The sequence below is a fragment of the Lepeophtheirus salmonis genome, chromosome 11 (genome assembly GCF_016086655.4).
Source record: "Lepeophtheirus salmonis chromosome 11, UVic_Lsal_1.4, whole genome shotgun sequence".
Taxonomy (NCBI): domain Eukaryota; kingdom Metazoa; phylum Arthropoda; class Copepoda; order Siphonostomatoida; family Caligidae; genus Lepeophtheirus; species Lepeophtheirus salmonis.
The window spans coordinates 519,935-539,951 of record NC_052141.2 but is presented as its reverse complement, the minus strand read 5'-3'; the positions used below and the strand labels follow the sequence as shown (position 1 = coordinate 539,951).

The 20,017-nt window shown below is 32.3% G+C and overlaps 3 protein-coding genes across 3 annotated transcripts; 2 read left to right on the top strand and 1 right to left on the bottom strand.

Annotated features, from left to right (window-relative positions):
• The first annotated feature begins 3,017 nt into the window (after positions 1-3,017).
• LOC121125847 (uncharacterized) lies at positions 3,018-5,548 on the top strand. The gene is made up of 6 exons (XM_040721088.2): positions 3,018-3,625; positions 3,680-4,028; positions 4,100-4,248; positions 4,312-4,733; positions 4,787-5,050; positions 5,112-5,548. Exons 1-6 carry the CDS (start codon positions 3,174-3,176, stop codon positions 5,366-5,368), a joined length of 1,893 nt encoding a protein of 630 aa, XP_040577022.1. The 5' UTR covers positions 3,018-3,173; the 3' UTR covers positions 5,369-5,548.
• Positions 5,549-5,589: 41 nt separating this feature from the next.
• LOC121125849 (uncharacterized) lies at positions 5,590-7,243 on the top strand. The gene is made up of 4 exons (XM_040721092.2): positions 5,590-5,982; positions 6,039-6,265; positions 6,322-6,808; positions 6,876-7,243. The coding sequence occupies exons 1-4, from the start codon at positions 5,590-5,592 to the stop codon at positions 7,167-7,169; spliced, it is 1,401 nt and encodes a 466-aa protein (XP_040577026.1). The 3' UTR covers positions 7,170-7,243.
• A 5,768-nt stretch (positions 7,244-13,011) lies between these two features.
• On the bottom strand, positions 13,012-15,694 carry LOC121125848 (cilia- and flagella-associated protein 206). The gene is made up of 4 exons (XM_040721089.2): positions 15,219-15,694; positions 14,648-15,154; positions 13,618-13,862; positions 13,012-13,551 (listed from the first exon to the last, which is right to left on the bottom strand). Exons 1-4 carry the CDS (start codon positions 15,273-15,275, stop codon positions 13,254-13,256), a joined length of 1,107 nt encoding a protein of 368 aa, XP_040577023.2. The 5' UTR covers positions 15,276-15,694; the 3' UTR covers positions 13,012-13,253.
• Between the last annotated feature and the right edge of the window lie 4,323 nt (positions 15,695-20,017).

Here is a 20,017-nt window from a genome sequence, read left to right as displayed (position 1 = left end):
CCTCTTGGCATTGAACCCTGGTATATATTGGAGCTCAATCTTGCTGAAAGGTCACCTTAATTGTTTTAGATGAATTGTCTTTAAACCACAAAAGGACCAAAGTTTTCCAAACATATGAAATGTAGTCACCCTTGCTTCATACGGAGTCCCTCTGGAAGTAAAAACAAAGGAAGGTCATCCATCTCCTTTACTTGAAATCCCTGCCCAAACCCAAAGAATAGCTTTAGCTATCAGCTAAATCAAGTGAAATATCACGATAGCTAAGTTCTCTCCTTCAAAATATTCTTCAAATTGTCAGGATAAATACGTTCATATTCGGGGTTTTTTTTTTTGTTGTAAATAATGGCTGGTCATATTTTATTAATTACTGTAAATAGATATATGATGCAGTGGTTCTCAAACTGTACGCCTCTCAGCTTTTTATGTGCACTCCGTAGCAGCATTCCTCAAGTATATATTTTGTCCTACAATTATCAGAGATAAAAATATGATATACATTCTGGAAAAATAGAGTTGATAACGAATTATGGGGCTTCCTTTCCCCAAAACGGTTATCGTTAAAAGAGAGAACACTAAGTATATAGTCATCACTAGTGCGTGAAAGACAAAGAGTAAGTCTACGGATTTGTTGTGGGATTATAATTGTATGTCCTTCTTGTCATGTCATGTCAGCTAAGCTGCGCTTCTCCCAAACATTCTTTTAATTGTCAGAGTGGCCATGTTAACTGTGGATTTCTTTTATATAACATACCCACAGATCATATTAATTCAAACTATGCAAATCATGCTATGTTGTGGAGCTGGCTCTGACTCACACTTACATAATCCTTCATTGCATTCATGAGGAAATGAGACTTTGGCTCTCAAACATTAGATCCAATATCGAATAAACCTCTAGGTCTCATCAAGCTCACTTGATTCATTAATGTAGGAATAAATGAAGTATTAGGTCATTAAAAAAATATATGGCTTTCTAAAAACTCACTATAAATGAAGTAAATTATTTATGATGAAGAAGGACTTTTTATTTTGTTTGAGGAAAATGACTGGATCCATGTTATATATTTATTTTTTTTGTATAAGAGTAAGTCACTTTTTTTGCAAGCAGGGAAAAAACTTTCCATTGAACACGTTAATTTTATGTTTCCTTTTTTTTTTTTTTTTACTCACGTTTCATTACTTAAATCCCTGGTTACCATTACTTTACTTCTTTCATTCTTCGAGGAGAGAACATCGAAGTATACAGTGTAACCACGAGTGAGTGTGCTCATGAATAGTGAATCCATAAATAGTGTGTATTTTTTTTTTTTTTTAATTGGTCATCGAAAGAGTCAATTTTCTATTCCTCGGCTATTGTCCTTATTATTTTATGACTGTTTAATTCCTTTCATACTACATTTAATGATATTCAAAACCAAATTGAGCATTCGTGTCTTCTTACAAAAGACGGAGAGTAACCCCAAGTGGAGCTATAATTGTACGATCTGATTGGACTCAGAATATTATTTGGAGATCGACATCAGTGTAATTATCGGGAATGTCCTTGTTTTATTCCTTCTCTCCCTCCTCCTAATGAAGCATCAGGACTTCAAAGCTGTTCTCCCCCCCAAAAATTTATTCAAATTGTCAGGGTTACCATATTGATTTTTGGTTTCTTTTTTAGCATACCAAAAATACACATAATTTCCATCACTACTCATGAATGACAGAGAGTAACTCCGAGAAGTAATAAGTGAAAGTCCCACTTGGACTCAAAGTAGAATTGAGGATTAAAAACGGAGTAATTCTGCCCATGTTCTTGCTTGATACGAAGGTGGACACGTTTTTATTTCCTTAATCTCACAGCTGTTCGTAGCTATTTTAATGAAACGTAATGACGTTCAAATTTTCAAGGTTACCGTTTTTTTAATTATTATTATTATTGAGATTTGCATTTTATATGCACAAATTACATAAGAAATAAATGAAGGAAGAAGGATCACGTAAAAAGATCACATAAAAAACATTTTAGTTTATACTTATCCCTTTCCAAAAAAAAAAAAACTACCTAAACACTATACATATCATACAAATTTAGAACACACATAGAAGCATTTAACTAAAACCAAAATAGGAGCAAATAAGAATAATATAAGAAGCAATCCACCATTAAAAGTACTAAAAGTCTCCATAGTAAGACTATTTCTTTTTAAAAGCTTTGTAAGATCTTACAATCCACTTTAAAGAGTCTAAATATTTTGCAGACATCCAGGGCTAATCCCTAATAACATGCCCTTCATATTTCCATCCAGATGCAAAGGTGTCAGGAACCATCAAAGAGAAGGCATCATACCTCTCAATAGCTGAAATGATAACAGCTCTTATCTCTTCAGTAGCTAAGGGTTCAGCAATAAGAGCTTTTGAATTTAGTAACGCGTATTCCAACGCCTTCAAAAAAAGTAAATTTCAAAGCCCCTCCTATATCTCTAAAATACCGTATTCATTTTTAGTGTTTTAAGCATACCGAAAGTGCTTATGATTTACGACCCTAGTTATTGGCTCCCTCACTTTCAAAAAGCGTTTGATGACGAAGAAGTTGCAACTTGTACGGCTATCCCAACTTTCACGGTCCATAAGTATATTTATTTATTTATGAAAATATAATTACTATGCATATTCGGTAATAATAATAATCGGTTTTCCAATAAAAAAACTATTCAGCGTTTTGTACCGGTAGGATGATAGTATTATATCATATATATGTAATTATGAAATTTTGATAGAATTTTAACCTTTGAACTGGATATATATATTTTTTCCATTGAAGCAGATTCTTTGATTTATATGTGAGTACTTTTATGTATGTATATATTAAAAGATAAAATATTTGTAAATTATCAAGTTTAAAAAGTCGTTTTTTAAAAATATTTTTTCTTTCTTAAGCAGAACATAAAATCCTGTCAATATTAAAGACAATCCATTCCAAGTTCTTACCCGGGTATCCTGATTACGGGCCTGCATTAATAACTATAAATGTCGATAAAAATGAGAATATTTAAGAGGGTAAACATATGCTAGATATAATTTATTGAGGGGTGGAATGGAATTAGGATTTTCTGTTGAGTTACGATGGACGTACACTTTGTTTCTTTGTTTCGTAGGAAAAGAAGGAGTTCATGTTGGACTATTGAGAGATGAAGGCGTCCTGCGTTCTTAGTTTTATTGCTTGCCTACTGATCAGTTTTCGGTCTGCGAGTTCCTATGGGTTCTTTGGACATCTTCCACGAAATGATGGTCGACCAGATCTTTCACACATTTATAGGCCCTTACCACGTGCATACGCTCCACCAGAATGGGATTGGGGAAATGTCCATGGCCGTAACTTTCTAACGCAAGCCAAAAATCAGCATATACCACAATATTGTGGATCTTGTTGGGCTCAGGCTGTTACGAGTTCCATGAGTGATCGTATCAAAATTATTCGAAAGGGTAAATGGCCAGACGTGAATATTGCTCCGCAAGTTCTAATTTCCTGTGGACCAAATGAAGGTTGTCATGGTGGAGAAGCTCAAAATTCTCATGAATGGATTCATAAGTACGGTATAACAGATGAAACTTGTTCCATCTATCTCGCTCGTGGTCATGAGTATGTTAAAATAATTATATTATCATTCCTTAAAATACAAAAGTCTTTTTTCAGTAATGGAGCTCCTTGCACTAAAACAGAGATTTGTCGTAATTGTGAGCCTGGAGCAGCAACTTGCTATGAACCAAAAGTGTTCCCTAAATATTTTATTGATGAGTATGGACCTGTCGAGGGGGATAATCCCATTGAACAGGAGGACAACATGATGAAAGAGATTTTTGAGAGAGGCCCAATCGTTTGTAGTATTGCAGTCACAGAAGAACTTGTTAAAAATTATACAAGTGGAATTTTTTATGACAAAACTGGGGATAAAAATCTCGTACATGATATTTCTGTTGTCGGTTATGGTGTAGAAAGTGGAGTCAAGTTTTGGAGGATCCGAAATTCCTGGGGAACGTATTGGGTATACATTTTTTTATTTTTAAATTTATGATCGTGTGTGTTTGAAAGGATATTTAATAATGCATATTCTAGGGCGAAAAAGGGTTCTTTAGATTAGTTCGGGGCGTCAATAATTTAGCAATTGAAAGTGGAAACTGTAATTGGGCACAACCAAAATATCCTCATACTAATGGAACAATTGAGTCTTTTTCTAAAGTTCTTGGAATTGCCCAAGAAAAAGAGTGAGAATTGACTATTAATGAATGTTCTCTTTTTGTAATAAATTGATTTTCCTATTGTTACAGGGCGTCTAAACCAGGAGCAAAACCCAACTTGGTTGTTAATACGCTTTGGGATGTCTTTTATAAGTTCTTGGTTCATGCTAGAAACTCAATGGAACCGAGTAGTCAAAGTAGAAAATCATGCATTATAAGAGACAACAGCTACGTACCACTCATTAAATCCCCTCAACCAAAAGATTTCGTTCCCTCATCGAATTTGCCTAAAAGTTGGGATTGGAGAAATGTCAAAGGAGTTAATTATATGTCTTGGACTGTCAATCAACATATACCTCAATACTGTGGCTCATGTTGGGCACAAGGAACTCTTTCTGCTCTTGCTGATAGATTTATCATTGCCAACAGGACCAAATATAATAATTTAGCTCTTTCTCCTCAAGTAATAATTAATTGCAAGGCAGGAGGGGATTGCAATGGTGGAAATCCAGGTGACGTACTAATAATAAAAAATCAAATCTAATATAAATTTGATTAATTATAGATGCGGTTTATGACTTTGCCAATAAAATTGGAGTTCCTGACATGACATGTCAACTCTACGAAGCCAAAAATAATGGTCCTGTTAAAGACTGTTCTAAGCCAGATTTGTTTGTTTGTCGTGATTGTACATGGCCTCCTCCTAAACTTGGAGAAAAAGGAAACTGCTGGCCAAAGCAGAATTTTAAGAGATATTATGTAGAAGAACACGGAAATGTTCGTGGAGCTGATGCTATTAAAAAGGAAATTTGGAAGCGGGGTCCTATTGGTATTTTCTATTATTTATGATTTTTTTTTTTTGTGGAAATAAGACTATTCAATATTTCTAGGATGTGGAATCCATGTAACTTCCGAGTTTGAAAAATATACGGGAGGAATTTACTCTGAGTTTAAGATTCATCCAATGATTAATCATGAATTGAGTCTTCTTGGTTGGGGCGTATCTTCTGAAGGAAAGGAATATTGGATTGGAAGAAACTCTTGGGGAACTTATTGGGGTGAAATGGGATTTTTTAGAATTGAGATGCACAAAAATAATTTAGGGATTGAGTCGGCTTGTAGCTGGGCTACTCCACGCACGGATTAATTATTATAATTTAGTATATTTATTTATACTTACTTTTTCGATTTTATATTTTATTGAAGAATACAATTCATTTTTTAATCTCTCTATAGACTCAGGAAGTTACAGAAACTTGATAACTATTCTAAGATATGTTTTTCTATACAAAAAAAGTATTTAAATATATAAATAATTTACATTAAATATTTTGTTCAAAGGAGTTCATTTATTTCAATATTAATAAAATGAAAAATAATTACGGGATCTTGTCATTCGGACATTTTGAGAGATTCTTTCGAGTGACGAAGGAGCATTCCTTTTGTTCTACTCGCAAAGAGATTTTACCTGTGTTAAGTGTTCTATGTGAAAAATTAGTGAACAAAAATTGTGTTAATCCATCCTGGAGGAGTTCATTGGAGACTTTTTTCAGTGAAGTAGAATGGACTTGGCCCAACTTTTTGCGATATATCAAACTATTTTATCAATCCGGCCGTATAGAAGACCGTGAATTTGGTTCCTTGGTTGAAAATCAAGTTTGGGACATGTTGGTTGATATAGAGTGCCAAAAAGAGAAGGAATTATGGAGGAGTAACACTTCAAAATACACGATGGCCGATGGCATACCATTGGATTTAAAAGTATAAATAGCATCTTATCATTATTATCTTTTTATTGTCAAATTGATAAACTATAGATTTATAAATACCTATTTGAATTTTTCAATCGAATGGCGGATGAAGATTCCTTTCCACTACGAATATCCACTCATAGAACAAAATGGTTAATTAATAAAATAATGGGTGCCATTGTTGTCTTTTCAAGTGAGAATATTCTACGATCAAAAGATTATCTCACTTATAAAGAATATTTAAATACAATTTCCGTTAAAATCGCGGAACTTTGGGAAAGCAAAAATGTCGGGTAAGTATGCAAATATGAATACAAATCTACTTAAACCTTCTAACCATATAATACAGGCAATTAATCGAACAAGTAAGATCCCAATTGATTTGTGACGTAATCGAAGAAGGAGTAATCTTGGCTTCTCATGGCTCTGATAATCAGGGTTCTAACTCGTCCTTGAGTGAATACTGGGTACAACTTCATTCTGATAAAATAAAATTTACCATTCTCGATAAAACAGCCGAGTACTATATTTCTCATAAATTGTCCATCATGGATACATCCAAAGTACAAAATATAAAGAAAAACTCAGAGTGGATAACAGAGTTTAATCATTCATTAAAACTTCATGAGCCTGATTTACGTTATAAAATAACCTTAAAATTGAATACGTTAGAGGAAGTTAAGAACTGGCAATCTAAACTCCAAAAAGCAAAATCGAATTTTGAGAATCAAATCACCGAATTAGAGGCTGAATTAAATAAACTAGACGAATTTCTTTCATCGTCACACGATAGTGCTAGCAAATCCTCTTCATTTAACTTTGGAAAAATGGATAAAGTATGATTTAATGAATTATAGCAAATGTTCTCCATTTTTGTTGTTTTGATATTTTATTTTAATATAGCAATCATCCTTTCGAGATAGACTAAAAAAAGTTCAGGAGCACAGGCGAAAATCCTTGTTGCAGCTCACTGTTGGATCAACAATCCCTTCAAATCTTGAAAAATTACATTCTGTTAACGAAAAGGACAATGTAGAAGAAGTATTCTCGAAGGCTTCTACTATGGAGACTCCATCATCCAAAAATAATTGTTACTGTTGCTTTTGTAGAGGTGATATCATAAGGGACATGGACGGAAAGTTAATTCCTCCGCCCAAACCTCCACGTAGAAGTTTAAAGCCACAAAAAATAGTATAAAACAAAGAATGCTAATGTGATAAAAATGTTTATATTTAAATCATAAATTAAAATGTAATTTTTTAATGGAATAATTAATGATGTCTTATTTTGCTGAGTCAATGATGTCCCTAATAATGATATGCTCAACAGGGAATCGTGACTCTCCCCGAAGACCAGTCACACATGATTCATTGGACCTATAAGTGGTTTGAGTACTGGAATTTCTCATATTATTTCCTTCAAAATGGTCATTTCTTCTTTGATCCACAGCATGTTGTCATAACAGGGACTCATCAGTTTGACATCCCAACTCATTTTGCTTCACACCATGAGCTGTATCCACTAAAATTAAGGCTTTCTTACGATACTCCCATTCGCTCCATTCATAATCGGGATCCTTGAATCCTTCAATAGGTAATCCGTCATTGGTTTGAGATGATTGATTTTGTTTTTTAGGGATCTCAGTGTCTTCGTTTGTCATTTCAAATAAACGGAGAATCGTTGGACAAGATTTTATTAGTTTTTTCACCTCCAAAAGAATGGATTCCGGTGCTTTGGCAAACCTTTCTGCCTTTTGATAGTCACTACAAACATATAATTTATCCTCATATTCCAGGATTCCAATACTTTTATCACCTTTCAATAATAGTCCAGTCTCTGCTAGAGCCACAGGACAATATCCATTGTCAAATTCGAATACTTGATAAACATCATCATGAGGAATCACATTACAAGCATAGTGAAGCTTAAACTCCAATAATCTTTCAGATGCTTTTGGTATAGGAAAAATAAGAGGTTCTTCTGCAAAGGTTATTTTTTTCTTATTGATTCTAGAATTTGCTAATTTCTTCAACTTTTTCAAACTCGTGGATTTAGTGATGGAACGAGTAAATGAATGGAGTTTCTGATTCAAGGAGTTGAAGTAGCTTAGGACTATAATTTCCTCCTGTATAAAGAATATAAGTCATTATTATTTTTTATCCAACTTGCACGAAAATAGAAAAATGAATAGTTAGGATATATACAGGTTTGATCTTATATAGTGGTACACATTTTATTATTTTCAATCCGGAATTACTTTGGTACGAAATCCCGGAGGAGGACAAAAATACATATTATCTCTGAATAGAACAAGCTGAGACTGTTGGAAAGAGCAAAGAAGATTCTAAATTTTCTCAAGGCCAACAAAAATTCGGGGAAAGTTTTGCTCTTTTCTGATTAAAAATTTTCGCCGTTGATGCCACTGTGAATAAGTAGAACATGCTCTACATCAAAACCAAACATCCAGACAATGTCCCAGCTTCAGTGAAACATTGTCCAGTGGCCAGCACAGGCGAAGTCTGTTCTCCCATTTTAGTGGAGAGGAAGGAGCGGCTCAATGCTCAACATTTCTGGATAAGAAAGTGCTACCTTGGGCCAGAGAGAAATTGGGGAACAAGTTTGTTTTCACTGAAGACGTAGTTAAGTATCATCGTGCCGCTAAGACCCAAGCCTTTTTGAGAGACAACTCTCCAGACTTTTGGGATCTAGCATGTGGCCACCCTCCTCTCCAGACGTGAGCCCCTCGGATTACTCTATCTTCCAAAAAGAAGAAGTGGATCAAGCTCGAGTCTGACTACATAGTTAAGGTCTGCAAGGGATTCAGGCATCATATAGAGGCAATTATTATATTTAAGGGCTCACATATTGTGTAAAAGTGCTGCTGAGCACTATTTTCAGATGATTTTGTTAAATAAATGTCCTTACATAACCTCCTGTTTCAATTTTACTCTTGAATAATTGAAAATAATAAAATGTGTACCACTGGATTAGATCAACCCTTTATTTAACCTTCCGTTAGTGAACAGAGATATTAATCATATACACCCAGAGATTTATAAAAATGTTTCTTATTGCTTTAAAATCTACGTTTTACCGCCAATACTTTTAATTATGATCCTGAAACATTAAATCTGATTATTTGAAATTCCATATTTATATTGAAAATACTTAGTTTAATATTTATTTAAATCGTATAATTTTTGATAGAAATGTTTGTCGAATTTAATGAAGAGTTATTTTTAAAACGCGCCCGTTTCTTTGTTTTTCATTTTTTTTTTCAATGTGCTTGCACATCGAAACCTATGTTATATCTCGCAACCTTTCCTTTTAAAAAAACACAGAAAAAGGTACAAAATTATTTGGTAAATAGCCAAATAAGTCAGTTTTACCAACTGCTATATATATCTTAAGTACTCCCAGACTTATCACTATCATATTATTTCTTCACCATTTTTAAAATGAATTACATATATATATATATATTTTTGTAGTATTAAAATCTTACATAGTATTTTATTCGATACTGTATTATAATCAGACTTATTAATCAGAGTTTTTTCTGATCGACGATCAATTGGGATATTATATCGAAATAGCAAAAAAATTTTATCCGATCAATTTGTACAAAATTACAAATTAATTAATAGTGCTATGGTTTTTGAGACCGGTCTTTGTCTTGAGACTGTTTTTTTTTTGTTTGTTTTGGTCTCGTCTCGGTCTCCAAACAATAAAATCTTGTCCTTGGTATTGGGCCTACTACCCTCGGTCTTGGTCTCGAACTAAAAATACTGGTCTTGGTCCATTTCTTGATTTTCGTCTCAAACTTTATAACCTCGATATTTACTTGGTCTTATATATATATTATATATATCGTGGAACTCACTTGGCCGATATTTATAAATAGCAGTGCCAGCAGCGAGTGTTTGTTCTCCAAGGCCAAATTGATCCTGAGAAAAACTTTACAGAGGCCGAGAGACGACAAGATGAGAAACAGCTCTCGTTAATGTCATATAAAGAGATAGACGAGAAGTGATTTATGTAGATATTTTATTATTCGCCGGTAGACAATATTTTTTATCTTTCTACAAATATTTTATTTTTTTATTATAGTAAAATATTCATAAATAGATACATTTGAAAAAGGTGTATAAATCGTTTATTTAAGTTACCAAGGTATATATCTATATATACAAATATAGGTTTAGTTATAGGTTTAAAGAAATTGTATTTTTGAATATGATCACAATTAAATTGATCGGATGGCTGATCGTTATATCGCTATATCGCAGTGAATTTCTGATCGGATCGCAATTTTATTCCTGATCGCTCACAAGCCTGATTATAATAGATGAATGAAAGAGTGCAGAGTGTTGTTGGCTTTATTTTGAAATTAACATAGTTAGGATGGCTCCAAACGTTTTTTTGGCTAATCTTTAGTTCTTGGGATATAGTAGCTATACATTTGTATATGAAAACCAAAATTTCTTCATATAAATGAAAAAATGGCCGAGATATATAAATGCACGACTACGAGGGATCAACAGGAAATTGTATTCCTGTTCCTTTTGGAAACGGACCATAAGTATATCATTACGTGTTACTTTGTGTATTTATCAAAAGGAATAAATTATGAAAAAACCATGTCGTATCAAAGGAGACGAGGGAATCAAATTTATGAGAAAAAATACATAGGGTATTTTTTTTCTGTTAGTGAGGTAACACCGTGTGTGTAAGGACTCAAGGGCAGGATTATATTTTGGGGAGGGCTTGTTTTTTTAATTTTATTGAAAAAAATTACATTTTTCCGATAAAGATTTCAAAAATCCACAGCTATTTACAAAAATTAATTTTTTTTTGGAGATATTATTTCAAATATTAAATTTTTGGGCCAAAAATTACAAAAAATCATACCTAGACATAGAAATTAATTATTTTGGAAACAAATTTCAAAAAAAGTTTTTCTAATATTATATTTTCTAGTAAAAATTAAATTTTTTTGGAAAAAAAATTGAAAAGTTAAATATAATATACAATTTCCAAAATCCACAGCTATTCACAAAAAAATTGATTTTTCGGGAAAATTATTACAAAAATTAAATTTCAAATATTTAATTGTTTGGAAAAAATTTCAAAAATCCACAGCTATTCACAAACCATTAAATTTCACATATTAAATTTTTGAAAAAAAATCTCAAAAATCCACAGCTATTCACATTAAATTAAATTTTATTGAAAAAAAAATCAAATGTTATATTATTGGAGAAAAAATTCAAAAAAATTCAAAGCTATTCACTGAAAATTACATTTTTCGGGAAAAAAAATTTAAAAATTATATAAAATTTCAAATATTAAATTTCGTAGTAAACAGCAAAAATTCTATAATTTGGATGGCCCTACAGCCCCTCCAGCCACCCCTTGTGGACGCTCCTGCCTCAAGTTGTTGTGATTCACTGTAGCTTAGGATAGTACGCGTATTGATTACTTGAGGGCGCTTTTGTCGCGTAAGATTACATCAACTGTTGTGGCCCCCTGTTTTATTGCTTGAGTTATTATAACTTATATGATTTATAGTTACACATAAAACTACTAATTCAAGGACTACTGATGAGAAGGACTTGAGACGTTTCTTATTTCTTCAAAAGAGTAGATTCTTGAAATTAACTTCTTGTCTTGTCCAACTCATCGTTCGAAAACCCACTTTTCGTCAATGAATACTTGTAATTTAATCGTCGTTTAATAATATCACTTTCATAACGTCTCATATAATAATGAGTAATGAAATTAAAGGACTTTTCTCAAAAGGTGACTTAATTTCGTCTTGTGTTCTTCTCTAGCCAGTAGCTTGGCCTGATGAAGGATAATTAGAATTCAGTGAGTTGTATTCTTTTTCTGCAATATGACGCAACTCACTGTCGCCTTGTTTTCTAACTAAAATAAGTAAACAACGCTCATACACTATTGAATACATTTACTCAGTTTAATAATCGCTTAATAAAAAGGGTGTTCAAATAAATCCTTTCAAATAATTTTTATTCCATACCAAAGAAAAAAAATTCTTAGCCAAACAAAACTTTCTTAATTTGTGTGGGGGTACAGCTAGTATTGTAACTGGTACTTGTTTATTCGGTCCAGTCAACTCATAGGACGACGGGTTCTTCCGACTGTCGATCCTTAAGAAACGGTATTACCTCTCTAACACAAAAATACCCAATGTATTTTGTTCTCCTCTGACTCGATACGTCATGGCTATTTCATTTTTTTTTAATAAATAGAAAAAGTATCAGTATTACAATACTTATGCTCCGTTTCCAAAAGGACACCAATACAATTTCTTGTTGTTCCCTCGTATATATTATCTTATTATTTCTATGAATAAGTTTTGGCTATTCATATAGAAATACAATTGTATAGCTAGTATCGAATTAAATATAATGTATCAAATATGTAAATCCAGGGAGTTTTTTAGCTGACCCATTAATTTGTAATTGGTAAATTTTCTTTTCCTTGGTAGTTGTCATTATTATTTGCTTCATGAGTAGTGAACATCTGTTCCTGTATAGATTCAATTATATTCAAAACCTGATACGACATTCGTGTGTGCTTATAAGAGACCCCAAGGATTTGTTGCGGATTTATAATTGGTTGGAGTAGAATTGGGGATCGAAATGGGATTCATTCCAGCAAATGGCCTTGTTTATAACCTTTTCTCCTTCCTCTCTTGTCACAGCTAATCTAATGAAACGTCATGAGCTTTATTCTTTCTCTCCTCCAAAACATTCTTCAAATTGTCAGGCTTACCAACTTGATTTCCGTTTTTTATAGCATGCCCATTCTACAGTGGATTTTCATCATTGCTATGCATGATTTTAATATTAATAGGACTCATGATAGTGTGGGAGTAATTAAGAGATAAATATCAGTTGGTATGATTGACTTATTTAGCAAACTACCAGATGATTTTTGCCTTTTTTCTCTTTCTTTTTAAAAAAAAGGTTGCCTGATACAATAAAGGTAAGAACATGAGAACCGTCATACAAATTTTTTGGGGGTTTATTAAGATATATCAGATATTTATGTAGAGCATTTCACATATCTGGCAAAAAAATATTCATATTTTCATCATAATGTAATATGAATATATTATATTTTTAATAAATTTGTATTTAATTTATTCTATTATTTAACGGAGTAATTAAAATAACAGCTTGACGTATATTTTCCCTTCTTTAAGGACGCACGAGTGGGACAGGACTGTGATCCTAAATAAGGACCCATACAATACTAACTACATCCACACCCTGCGGACGCCCCTGCTAACGGAGGGTTAAGAAAATTAATGATACTTCCCTGGTACTGGTGCCAAATCTTTGAGAGGGTCATAAATTTTGGAAAGACATCGATGGTAGGAAGTATGGGCTTTGAAGTAATGATCTTCTCTGCTGCATTTAGAGCTCGGGGTAGCTGCTTGTTGTATTGAATCAAACGACTTCTAATCGATAAAACATCCTCATAGATCACTTTCAAATATTTTTGAAACTGTACATAATTAATCAAACTGTCTCTTATTATGGTTTTATATCTGAAACAAAAAATACAGGAACCGTAGAGGCTGTCACATTATTTTTAGAAGGTCAAAAACGTTCACCTTGGATCCATGTATTCTTCCTTCTCCTCATGGCCTTCATTCTCTTTGGAAAAGTAGAAGACGTTTAATCCAATATCCCTCATTTTTTTTATCTTTTCTTCCGCATAGTCCATCATGCACTCCATGTTTCGGAGAGTGGCCTCAAGAGCATTGCTAAGCATTGGGGGAAGATCCTCAAATTGTGCAGTTCCCTGCTTTGCCTGCCAATTGAAAATACGTATACCTCCTACAATGGACGAAAGCTCCTAATAAAATACAAAATTACAATAATTATCTTGTCAAACTCATGACATATCTATGAAATACATATAATGATATGTTTGGAATTTCTTGAGGCCTTTCCAGCTAGACTTTACTTAATATATAAAAAAAGTTGGTGTTCTTGCATGTTTAAAAATGTACTATACAATACTACATATAATATGTACATAATAGTTTTGCCAGAGAGAGAGAAATGGAAAACAGAGCCCTGTCTTGGCCTTGAGATACTACATAAATTATAAATATCCTATAAATAGAATAAAATATATAAAGCAAACAGATAAATAGAGCAGTAATCCCATGAACTATAGAACGATTAATAATATATGATAGCTCTATCATTAAATTCATTAGTAAATGGATGAAATATTATAGTCGTATTAGCCCTTTGAATTGAACCTAAAAGTAGCCAAAATTCACCGTCAAAATAAAATAATGAGAAATGGATATATTTTATTTGAGAGGGGCCATATTAGAGCCAATATAAGTCTCTTAAATCAAATAAACAATCTGAAATATATCTGAAATTCGTGGGTATCTACAACCGTCCGCCAAATTTGAATATTAAGGCTATAACACCCTCAAACATGTCAATGATCTCTTGGGCTATACCTATGTAGGAAATACAAAAGTGCATATGGATTTTCTCCTTTTCTTGATTGTTTTTATGTTGATACACCACGTATAATACTTTTTAGTCTAATTCATTAGAAAGGGGGTTTAAATGATTAATTAAGTAGAAGCTCTTCTTCTCCATCGAATACTTAACTATTAAATGTTGTCTTTTATCCAATTTGTGTTCCTTTTTCATAAAATGTTCCAATTCCGAGAATGGAAACACACTCTTCACAGCCAATGTAGACTCCCTCATAACAAACTTATCTCGTGGATCTCCGAGCCCAGATCGAAGTACGCATAGTAGTACAATTTTTTGATATAGCTCCTCTCTCCCACTCAGTGTACGGGAACTATCTTCCACGACTGTTCGTGTGAGTGGTGCCAAACGATGATCAAGGGCCTTGGAATGCTCACTTAGAATACTTTCCTTCGATTTATATTGTCCTAGATACTCTGCCTGCATTCGGATGGTTTCCATGGAAGGACTGAAATCAAATAGGATTCTTTGAATGCAGTTCTCCACCAATTCATCCACATCACTTTCAGAGAGGGGTTCATTCTCCTTATAGCCTGTAACAGGATCTTGAAAGGCAAGTTTGAGGGTGAAGGCAGCTAATATCTCTGACACTTGCGTTTCCTCATCACGATACTCACATTCCTATTTAATAATAATAATAATAATGCACTATTAATTAATCATGTATTTATTTATAATTGAATACTTTTAGTATTTCTTCCACCAAATCCCATGTAATGGATTTAGTTTTGGAGGGATCCATAGTACTTTGAAGGCTCTAAGACGTACTAAATGAAAAATATAAATTTTACGCTATTTTCTCTCTACGTCAAGGCTCTCTCTTTAAAACTTTCTATATGCTTACATATTTGTGAATGAGTTAAAGCAAGGGTTATAATATAGCACTACCTTCATACATAAATTTCAAGGGAATACATAATATTAATATATGTCACTGGGATTCAAGATAGAAGTAATTTTGTAGTACAACTCAACTACGGGTGATATATTTATCAGACCAACAATATTAATTTTAATTAAAAAATAAACCCAAGTTTAAGAAAATAAGTTATCTATGACAATCAGGACATACCATTTCTATCAAATCACCAAATTAATTTTTCCGTCACGTATTGCATGCTTATTTTCCCCTCTTGTTAGGCATTTAGATTATTAAACTGATAAAAAATTCAACATTACACTTCATGCAGTTGCAAATTATTCAAGTATTTGTTACTATGACCATGTTGGTTGATTCAAAATCAAGTAGAATAAAGTGACAAGGGTTCGATTTGAGAGGTGATCTATGAAATGATCTCACTTTTCTTGATTTTTGTTCGAGATAGTTTACATGTTAACAAGCTACATATATACATTGCACATATTTCTATTTATGCATAGTATATTGCCTATAACCTAAGGTGTATTCAAAATGTCCTAGAAAGCCATTTTGAACGGGCTTTTTTTCCCCCAAAGCTGCTTCTTATGTAATTTTCGATGAGAGAAGATCAAGGTAAAAAGCAAGGTTCCAAGAAATACAAGGTTAGACATTCATGTAATCGGGATGCCCCAAGGTTAATAGAGATACAAGGTTATATCATAACGCGTGTACGACTAATGTTTAACTTCCATCACGCTTTTAATATTGACGTCATAGTAGATGAGTGGTATCGTGTTTTATCAAAATCTTTCTGTCTTGTCCAGAAGTCAGTGTAATACATCAAATTGAAAATTATAGCAATAGTGACGTCATAGAATATGAGTGGCTGCCTGCTTTGTCCAAATCCGCCTATCTTGCCCAGCAGTGCGTACAATACATCAATTTTCAATTTGATGTATCGTACGCACTGCGGGGTAAGACAGACAGTTTTTGACAAAAACCGCAAACAATCATAGCCTATGACGTTATTGTTGCTATAATTTTCAATTTGATCTATCACACTGACTTTTGGACAACACAGACAGATTTTGATTAAAACATGTAACCAATCATATTCAATGACGTCACTATAAAATAGCGTGCTGGAAGTCAAACATGAGTTTGTACATGTGTTATGGCACAGCCTTGTATTTCTATTAACCCTGAGTAAAAAGTAATCAATAGAACTTCTTTTCATTAATGAAGTACGTTTTATACAGAGAGACTTATAAGTGTATGTTGTTGTACTTTTCTTTGTTGTTTTTGACTAAAACCGTCGTAGTATAATTGAGGATCACCATCAGAGATAACCCAGCCTATATACATAGTGGGATGAGTGTCTGTTTCCTTCCTCTCAAGGGTAGTCGCCGCTAATCTAATAAGCCTTCATGACAGCTTAGCTTCTCTCCTCCCAACATTCTTCAAATTGTCAGGGTTACCAGGTACATTTTCGGTCTCTTTTATTTTTACATACCGGCAGGACATATTTTATGAATCCCTACCTATAACTAAAATACAACCATAAAAAAGATAGTTTCTACAGAAAGGTTTCATTGTTCAAATCAATATAAAAGGATGCGTTTTTTTAAAATGGTCGCGGTTTTGATATTTTCTCTTGTTTTTATTCTTAAAATTGACCTTAAAAATAAAATAACGAGAAAAAAAACAATGATAAATCAGCGCAACCCCTAAGAAAGTGCATTTATCACTATTTCATATCAAGCCAATATTAAGAGTTATAAATTCAAAGCACTGTCAGTATCAATATAATAATATACGAAAAAATGACATGGTAGCAATTTGAAAAATGTTTTGAAGAAGAGATGCTTAGTTCTCATAGAGTTTTACTTAGCTACAAGCATCTATAAGAGGGCGATGAAGGAAATAAACACATGTTCAACTTATCATCTCCCAAGACAGGAAATTCTATAAATTATTATTCAATTTGTCCAAAATTATATGACCAAGATAATAGGAATTAATTACTCTGATTTCGATCCACAATTATAAAACTGGATTCAGTAAGGTCTTATATAAATAGTTCTTCAAATCAGCATCAATATCTCAGGAACACACACAAAAGTGATTACAGTAAACACTGATTTTATCTACTCAATAATTAATGAACAATGATAAAGGCTTTAGAAAATAAAAATAATGCTCAATTTTAGACGCAAGTGAATCTTTAGAATTGACCACTCTATAGCATTGTATCTTACAACCTTTGGATGCGAATGTGATCCATTCATAAAGTCGGAAAGGGTCGAGCGCACAATGAGTCAAATGGAAGTCGCATAATATAAATAGTTAGATTCAGAGCAAGGATCAAAAAATATTATTCCAAACTGAAACTATTAAATAAGAATAATTTATTTTTGGATGTGTGAAGTTATAATGAAATGTTTCATGTTTATTTACTATTTTAAGGACTCATAATTTAAATTTGATTTCTAGAGTATGGTTTTAATAGTTTTTTGAGCTTATATTTAGAGATCCTGGCTCCAAATCTGCAGCTATTTTAAAATTTGATACTCTAAATCATAGATAGGTATGCCTATTCTCTGAGTTTCAAATCCACTCATATATGTGATTATCGGCTCACTCATTAGCTATATGATGTATTGTTTCATGGGAATTAGATTTACCTAGTTTAAAAATTACACTATTTGGATCCTTTTAAGCTCATCAATGGGGATATGGAAAATTGATACAGTTTGACTGATGATTCCAATTGGTTTTATTTCGGCACCAAAAATAAGAATCTTGTTCATCCCACTGAGTTAATTATATTATTAATGCAACATTAATGGGGTAATATTTCATATTATTGGAACAACACTTATTCTTAATTCCATATAACTCTGTGCTGTAAACACATGCAATTTTACTTAATCCCGACTCAATTAATTGTATTATTAAATTAAAATTACAATAATTTGATCCTTCTGAACACTCTTAAATTGGGGATATGAGTAATCGATACAGTCTGTATTAAGTTTTTTATCCCTTTCTGTTCAACAAAAAACATGTATCTAAACCCAATTTGAAGTTGACACTTTATTTTGAAGGGCAACTCCATAATTTTAAATTATTAGTTTAATAATGTTTTTAAAGTTTATTTTATATATAATCCCAAAATGGAAGAGTTGCTTAAAATACCACGGGATTTTGATATAAAATTACAACTACGACAAATATTATAGGGTTATAATTGTGTAATGAGTTCATCAAACCGAATTTATCATCAAAAATAATGTTTTTCAACTCAACAGGCTGTGTGATTGAGATTGTGCTCCTCAAAATGGTATAGAACTCATTTTCAGAGCTTTTTTTTCAAATTGACAAAATGATGAAGAGCATTTTTAAGTTAAAGTTATGACTTTCAGCTATCAAATGAGCTATTAATTTAAATTTTCTAAATGTATTCTTCTTGAAACTACGAGCCTCTTAATAAAAAGCACTCATTTTCAATGTTAATTAAATATAACTTTTTTTTGTTTGTTTCTTAGAAATATTTTTTTAAATACAAATATTTCTATTATAATTCGTCCATTTTTTAAAAAGTTTCTTTGTTTGCCAAAAGTACACGGATTCAGGCTTCTCTTTTAAATGATTTTTTTTCTTCTATCAAATAATTCCTAGGATTACAACCCGTATATAAAAGGGTGTATACATGGACAATTGACCAATTACCAAGAAATTATCATTAACTTCAATCCATGGCAAATTTGAACATTGAATAACGAACTCGGGCTTTCCGGCTCTCAATTAATCCCTTTTCACTGGATGTCTTAATGAAAAAATATTCTATTTAAAGATTTAATAAATGTATCTCATTTATTTTGTTAATGTAATTGTTTTAAAAAAAATTTCTGGAGTTTTTACCAATGTATGTACTTCAGAATAGTTGATAATCTGTAAATGCAAGCAAGTCAATTTTTGGTTTTAAATAGTCAACATTGATCAACTATATTCAGCATTACATCAAATATTGATAAATTAAAGGCTATTTATCTAATTTACAATATAATTGGAGTGAAGGCAGATTTTTATTTGAACCTCTTTATCGAAGTTTTTAAGCAATATATGAAGATCAAGCACATATATTTGTATTTTCATATCAGGAGAATAGTTAAATATATATATCATAAAATGTAAAAATTACTATTTTTAAAGTTTAGGGTTTGGATATTGTATTCATGTCAATTAAATTATTACTAAAGACTTCTTTAGAAACAGAAATGACTGCAGACTCTATCAACACTTAAAGTCATTTATAAATGTACAATCTATGCACATTTTTGGATATGACTGATGTAAAATTTTAAAGTTGCTATTACAATTGAAAAGTTTTATTTGAAACCAATAAGATTTCTTCCTCTCTTATTAGATTTAATATTAAACAAAAAAAGAAAACTTCTTGAGCCGAATCATAGTCTGAGATTTATAGCCTTCGAATGAAGAACTCGCAAATTAATAGATTTCTCATACAACGGGGACGTATTGAGTTGTGAACCCCAAACACAACGGCGTACCTTTTATAACTTTGTTGTTGAGTCGCTATTAATAAGGTGTCTCACTCTCCA